Source organism: Condylura cristata, unplaced genomic scaffold (assembly GCF_000260355.1).
Source record: "Condylura cristata isolate star-nosed mole 26May11 unplaced genomic scaffold, ConCri1.0 scaffold00011, whole genome shotgun sequence".
NCBI classification, from domain to species: Eukaryota; Metazoa; Chordata; class Mammalia; order Eulipotyphla; family Talpidae; genus Condylura; species Condylura cristata.
This window is the reverse complement of record NW_004567112.1, coordinates 36,306,493-36,313,591: the sequence shown is the minus strand read 5'-3', so window position 1 is coordinate 36,313,591 and position 7,099 is coordinate 36,306,493. Positions and strand designations below refer to the sequence as shown.

The 7,099-nt window shown below is 48.4% G+C and overlaps 1 protein-coding gene across 1 annotated transcript; it reads left to right on the top strand.

Annotated features, from left to right (window-relative positions):
• Positions 1-1,384: 1,384 nt before the first annotated feature.
• PLAU (plasminogen activator, urokinase) lies at positions 1,385-6,830 on the top strand. The gene is made up of 11 exons (XM_004681061.2): positions 1,385-1,468; positions 1,758-1,845; positions 2,203-2,236; positions 2,386-2,493; positions 2,788-2,962; positions 3,145-3,236; positions 3,392-3,611; positions 3,833-3,984; positions 4,516-4,656; positions 5,007-5,155; positions 5,796-6,830. The coding sequence occupies exons 2-11, from the start codon at positions 1,789-1,791 to the stop codon at positions 5,970-5,972; spliced, it is 1,305 nt and encodes a 434-aa protein (XP_004681118.1). The 5' UTR covers positions 1,385-1,468; positions 1,758-1,788; the 3' UTR covers positions 5,973-6,830.
• The last annotated feature ends 269 nt before the right edge of the window (positions 6,831-7,099 follow it).

Genomic DNA, 7,099 nt, shown 5'->3' with positions numbered 1-7,099 from the left:
GACCCCTCTGGTTTGTATCTCAGTTCTTATAAGCATAAATAAATACATCTTTTAAAAAGATTTGTAACCATCCATCTTTTTGGAATGGGGGACATAGGATGTGTTTTCAAAAATTCAAGTAGTATAAAAAGGCATAGAGTGAAAAATAATCTTCTCATTTTTGTCTTTCACTTCCCCAGTTCCTCTCTTCAAAGGAAAAACTAGAACTTCCTAAACTCCCACCATTAATATTCTTTACTAATTGACTTACTGATTAATAAGGGATTATTAGGCCATTGGTTTTATTGGCTCTGTACTCTGGCTGAGCCAAATAACTGGATTGCTCCTAACAGGAAGGTTGGGGGGTGACCAAAGATTTATTGACAAGGACTGAATTATGGTGGTAAAGAATTGAGCCTTGCATCCAAGCTTGATAAAGTGGTGATAAACTGACCTTGCATCCAGGATGGGAGTAGCTGAAGGTGACAGTGAACTGGGCCTCACATCAAAGGACACAGCGATGAGTCACCCCTTTGGAATCTGAGTTTAGAATCTATATAAGAGACCCTTCCCCCTTATTGAGTGGGCAGTAGCTGCGGACCCCAGCCTAAGGGCTCTGTCTCAGCTGCTGTCCGGGAGCAATAAACTCTGCTTGCTCAGCCTTTCTGCCTCTCGCCTTCCTTTCTTGCCTCCTGTCACAGAAGTTGGGACAAAACAATGAACTTCCTGAAGGTCCCACCGGCACTTCAATGGAAAAGGCACACCAGTCTGTGCTCTAGGTCTTGTGCTCACAATCCTACTATAGTATAATACAACTGCAAAGTTTCAGTAATATCGACTTTGCCTTTCTGCCCCTAGGCATATCAAATTCCCTAATGAAGTACATAATACACTCAGCTCTGTCTTTTCTGCTGGTTGTGTTGATGATATTTGGGGAGTCTGTCAGTCCGCAGAGGCAGCCCCTGTCAGTAGGTCTTTTGTCTGTGTTTTAGCTGGAGTGTCCCATACCTTTTCATGTTAAGGAGACAGCAAGTTATGCGGGCTGCAGACTACCTTCCTACACACAGGGGTCTGATCCAGCTCGAACAGTCCCAGAAGAACTAACAAGCATGAGGGTTGGACAGGCTAGAGTCTCCATTTTGCAATTGCGGGCACCCTGCCCTGGGGCTGGGCCGAGGCCCGGTGAATGCCAGGTGGGGGGCAGCAAACTTAGATGCCTTTCGACGTCGTTCGTTTCTGCCCCTGAGAACCCAGCTGCCCCCTCAGTCATGCATGAGGAAGCACGAGGTCAAGGGAGGGGAAGGGAAGGCGTGCACCCGGCAATCCAGGCTGGGGCGGAGCCTGCTCAGGGCGGATCCTAATATAGAGTCCGTACTGCCGACTAGCAGCACTGCAAGAAGACTGGAGCCGCAGAGCTCGGTGCAGAGTCGGAGAGGCAACCGGCCCTAACCAAACCCGCCCTGCGTGGTCCTTCGCGCCGCCGCCACCGGTAAGTGCAGTGCGCAGGGCAAATGCGCCCTTGTCGCGGCTCCGGAGGCTTTCCCTTAGCCCTGCCCTGCTCTGGGAGTCAATGTTCCGTGCGCCATTGTGTCCCACTGAGGGTGCCAGTCTAAACTGTGCGGGGAACCCAGGGACCCAAAGAGAAGAGACGACCTGGCCTGATCTCGCGCGCTCACCCTGCAAAGAGACCTCGGACATCTAGTTCTGACTGCAGTAATCCCACCCAACGGATCTTTTTGCTCCTCCACTTCGATCCCTGATAACTCCTTCTCTTGCAGAGAGGAAGCCTAGGGCTACCGCCTCGCCAACATGAGAGTTCAACTGGCATGCCTGCTTCTCTGCACCCTGGTAGTGAGCGACTCCGAAGTGAGTTGGCTTCTCTGCTTTGATTTAAGGGGGCAGGATGAGGCTTGCAGGACCGGTCACCAGGGAAGGCAGAAACTGCAAGGGAGCTGGAGTCTTCTCCCTTTCATCTACCGCAGGCATCCGGACCCTTTTCCCTAACCAGGGAAATAGGGGGCTACCTGCTGGTAGCTGATAGGTGAAGCTTGTTTGAGTCAAAATATTTCTTGAACACCCATTTGAGGGCTGGTTAGGGATGAACAAGGAGAGAAGTGTAGCTGGAGGGAAGAATGCATTTGGAGGCTCAGTTTATCCTCACCCTGGAGTTCCAGGAGCATGAGACCATTGGTGACCTTCCTCTTTCCTCCCCATGTCTTCCAGGGAAGTCTTGAATTTCTTTCAGCGTCTGAGGCATGTGAGTATATCAACCCCTCGTATTCTCTCTGGCTGCATAAACATCTTGGAAAAGACTTGGGAGCACCCCAGGGTCTCTGCTGCAGGGCTGGCATCTCTCTTGCCCACTTCCACTGCTCCTTGCTTACCAACCTCTTTTGTGCTCTCCAGCAAACTGTGGCTGTCAGAATGGAGGGACATGTGTGCACTACAAGTACTTCTCCAACATTCATCGATGCAACTGTCCAAAGAGATTTGAAGGGGAACACTGTGAAATAGGTATGGGGGTCTGAACAATAACTACGGAGAACAGAACACCAGGACTCGGGGGCAAGGAGAGATGGGTGAGATGCAAGGACAGGCAGGAATTAGGAGATGATAGTAGAGTGGGACACACCCACCCACATGCGTGCACACCACACACACACAGTCTTATGTGAGGTAGGGATGAAAGGAGACCCTTTTAGTGTCTTCTAATAGATCTGAAAACACGGAAGACCTGACAATCTATAAAATGCCAATCTAGACTTTCTCCTCATTCTAATATTTTCTCATCCTCACATCCCTCCATAGATAGATCAAAAACCTGCTATCATGGCAATGGTCACTCTTACCGAGGAAAAGCTAACACCGACACCATTGGCCGGCCCTGCCTACACTGGAACTCTCCTGCTGTCCTTCTGAAAATGTACCATGCACACAGACCTGATGCTCTTGAGCTGGGTCTGGGGAAACACAATTACTGCAGGTGAGCTGGGGCAGCAAGAACCCTCCACATAGCCTCACAGAAATTCCTTTGCCATCCTTTCGTTCTGTTTTCAGAGTGCTGGCCACAGTATGAGAAAAGTGAAGCCTCTGATTGAGTCTGAAGGGCAGGACACAGGGGAGGCATTCTGGGTTAGAGTGACACCCTCTTTGTCTGTTTGCTAGGAACCCAAACAACCACAGATGGCCCTGGTGCTATGTGCAGGTTGGCCGACAACAGCACGTCCAAGAGTGTAAGGTGCACGACTGTTCTTTTGGTGAGTTCATGTTCTGTTTATGGGGGTGGTATGGTAGGTGACAAATTCACATGTCCTCTTATTCCAGCACAGGAGTCATGAGAAGGTCCTGAAGAATTGGGAGGTCGAGGAATTGGGAGGATACTCTCTAAGGTATCTTTCTCTTTCTTCTCCAGGAAAAGAGCTCCTCTCTCCTCCAGAAAAAGCAGCATTTCAGTGTGGCCAGAAGGCTCTGCGGCCCCGCTTTAAGATTATTGGGGGAGAATTCACCACCATCGAGAACCAGCCTTGGTTTGCAGCCATTTACAGGAAGCACCGTGGAGGCTCTGTCACTTATGTGTGTGGTGGCAGTCTCATCAGTCCTTGCTGGGTGGTCAGCGCCACACACTGCTTCATGTATGTCCTTCTGCTGCTTCTCCCTGACCCTCTTATCCTATCCTGAAAACATACCTTTCTCCTAACCAAGGAAGGCATCTATCTTAATTGTACTCCCTCAGCCCTTCTCCATGTGGTCCATGATCTTGGGGACGGGTCATTCTCTGAGGTCACTGTGGTGGGGAGGGGAAGTGACAAGATCTCATGAGATCAGACTGCCTGACAGGTCTCACCTTCCACAGCAATTACCAAAACAAGGCAGAGGACTACATCATCTACTTGGGTCGGTCAAAGATGAACTCTGTTACACCTGGGGAGATGAAGTTTGAGGTAGAACAACTCATCTTTCACGAGGACTACAGCTCTGACACACTTGCTCACCACAACGATATTGGTGAGTGGAAAACCTTCAAGAGCCATAATGACAATGACTGGGAGAAAAGGGTCTGAGAAGAGATCCAAGAGATCCAGCCTAAAGACCCTGTTTTACACAACAAAGGGACTGGTGGGAAGATTCAGAGTAAAAACATGAGGGACCTCTTGTCCCTCTGTTGAAGCCCTGAATGTCCCAGTTAACCTTCTCTGAAAATGGCCCTGTGGACACATAGATTCCTAGGGTGATGCTTCTTCCTTTGTTGGTTGTCCCTTTGTCTGCCCCTATACATAGAACTTGGCCAGTAGACCCCTGGGCTGGACTGTAGCCTAGCTACCTCAGCTGGGGCTTTATGCAGGCAAAACAAAACAAAAGAAAACAAAACATATAGACATGTGTAACGTTCTTTCCTGGCTGTCCAAGGTTTTGTCAGCAGCTGGAACAAAATCCTTGAAGCATAGGACAGAGGAGGCTTGCTTCAGGTGGCCCGCGGTCTTCTCAGTAAGACACTGACCAGGTAGTGACCTTTCTGTCCCTCCTCCCCTCTTCCAGCCTTGCTGAAGATCAGGACCAGCACCGGCCAATGTGCGCAGCCATCCCGGACCATACAGACCATCTGCCTGCCCCCAGTGTCCGGTGATGACCGTTTTGGCACAGACTGTGAGATTTCTGGCTTTGGAAAAGAGAATGTCTGTAAGTGACCTTTGGAGCTGGCTGAGAGGGTTCTGGGAGATTTGTGTAAACTGAAGATGAGTGCTGCTGATCAGGGGAAGACCGCAGACAAGAATGGGACACTGAACAGGCAGCACGTGGGTTTGGGACTGGAGTGGAGTGGAGAAAGTTGTTTAGAGAATGATGGGGCCATAAATGGGAATAAATGGGGGTGAGGGACTATAGATGGGGTAAAAGCTCAGTTTTGGGTGGAAAAAAAAGGACTTTCAAGGTAGGGGATACTTTGTGGTCCCCTCCCTATCAGAGAGTCCCACTGGGAAGACTGAACAGACACATTGTAACACAGACCTCTCCCTGTTTCCTCCATCTAGCTGACTATTTCTATCCTGAGCAGCTAAAAATGACTGTTGTGAAGTTGGTGTCCTATAGGGAGTGTCAGCAGCCCCACTATTATGGCTCTGAAGTCACCCACAAAATGTTATGTGCTGCAGACCCACAGTGGGAAACAGATTCCTGCCAGGTAAGAGTCTATAAGCATCACTCCAAGAATCTCTCCAGGGCTCCCTGTACCTTTTAGTTTTGGGGAACTTCTTTCTAAGCAAAGCCCAAAAGGCAAGAATCAGGAGTTTAGGTCTTTGAAAGTTTTAAAAAATTCTTATTTGTTTACCAAACATTTATCATGAGCCTAGCTTTTCGCTAGGCATTGCAGACTAGGGGAGGTAGGGGAAGAGACCATAAGAAAGAGGGAATAATGAAACTCAGTGCTCAGGGAGGGATCAGATGTTTAGGAGCAGGAGGTGAGTGCCAACTAGATGGTCATGCTGGGAAAGCTTTCAAGAGAAAGTAGAATCAAGAGGGATTTGAGGAGGCAGAGGGAGGAAAGAAGAGCATTTCAGTTGAAGGATACAAAAATGATAATGAGCATGGCATTTTGAGGATGTGGAGAAGAAGGGCCTAAGGGTTTAGCTGGAATGCTGGGAAGTACCAATCTTTGGGCACTAAGCAGAAGACTCTAAACTTATTATAGTAGGGAGTGGGGAGTCACTAAGGACTTTGACTCCAGGAAACCCTTCTCTCTTGGGCATCAGAGGACTAACCCCCCACCCCCTCACCGTCCTCATTTCTCCCAGGGCTTATCTTTTATGTCTTTGGTTCAACAGGGAGACTCCGGGGGTCCCCTGGTCTGCTCCATCAAAGGCCGCCTGACTCTAACTGGGATTGTGAGCTGGGGCAGTGGATGTGCCATGAAGAACAAGCCGGGTGTCTACACAAGGGTCTCACGTTTCCTGTCTTGGATCCGCTTTCACACCGGAGAAGAGAATGGCCTAACCCGCTGAGGGCTCCCAGAAAATCAAGGGAGGAAATGGGGTCCACCCACTTCCATGATGACAGTCATTTGGACAGTAGGGCCATCTCTGCTAGGTATATGTAAGGGAGAGACTGCAGAACATAGTCTGCAGAGGTGGTTTTGTTTGTTCTACCCAATGGGTGAGCACTAGCTTTACTCTCAGATACAGGCCTGGGTGCTGGTTGCCCAGGCCCCTTCTGGCCAGGATGGAGGGGTGGTCCTGATCCAGGATAGTGTAGACCATTAGTCTTTTCTAGACTAAAGCCTCCTGGAGTTTAAAAAAAAAAAATGGCCTCTCCTGTGCATGGGTGGAAGGAGTGGGCATTTATGAGGCCTACTATTGAGAAATGAATCATTTCCCAATAAGGAAGTGTAACAGAACTGAGGTCTCTTAAAGGAGCTTGGCCAATGTAGGAACAGTGGTTTGGGTAGTAAAGATAATAATGATTTGAGGGAAGAACTCTGACATTCCATGAATGTATCAAGAAATATATGTTTGTGTATGTTTATACACTTGTGCATGGACTGTGTCAGTGGAAGAGCTGGTGTGTTCCTGTGTCTGACTGCAAGTCTCGAGATTCCCCTAAACGGTGTGGAGTGGAATACCACATAGAAGCGTTTGTTTGGAGAGGTCTTGGGTCACTCCTAGAGTCTCGTGGTCTCCTGGGTCTCCCATGTGATGGTGCCTAAGAATGTATCATTCTGGGGCACAGCCTGTGACCAGCACTAAATGTCTATTTCACTTTCATATAGATGTCCCTTGGCCAATTATACCTTCTGACCTACCAGCCTTGTTCATCCAATTCTTCACTGAGTGAATGAGGACCACTCCTGTACACTGAATATTTATAATTATATTCTGCTATTTTTATTTATATCTATTTTTATAATTTTGAATAAAGATGATCAATAAAATGTGATTTTTCTGAAGAACTTGGCTGGTGTTTATATGGAATGGAGTTGGGGAACATACAAGTATAAAAGTACAATGGTGATGTACCCCAGAGTATCTGTGGGGCTGTATCTCTGTACTTAATGGGGCTAGGACTTAAATGAGGCTATGAGAATTTTAGTGCCAGCCTCCACAGTGCGTAAGACATAAAGGCATACCCCAAG

Excerpts from the sequence above, each read along its gene's own strand:
- PLAU (XM_004681061.2), top strand. The coding sequence starts at position 1,789 with ATGAGAGTTCAACTGGCATGCCTGCTTCTCTGCACCCTGGTAGTGAGC. Across the intron at positions 1,846-2,202 it reads TGGTAGTGAGCGACTCCGAA|GGAAGTCTTGAATTTCTTTC; the intron begins GTGAGTTGGCTT and ends CATGTCTTCCAG. Across the intron at positions 5,156-5,795 it reads GGGAAACAGATTCCTGCCAG|GGAGACTCCGGGGGTCCCCT; the intron begins GTAAGAGTCTAT and ends TTGGTTCAACAG.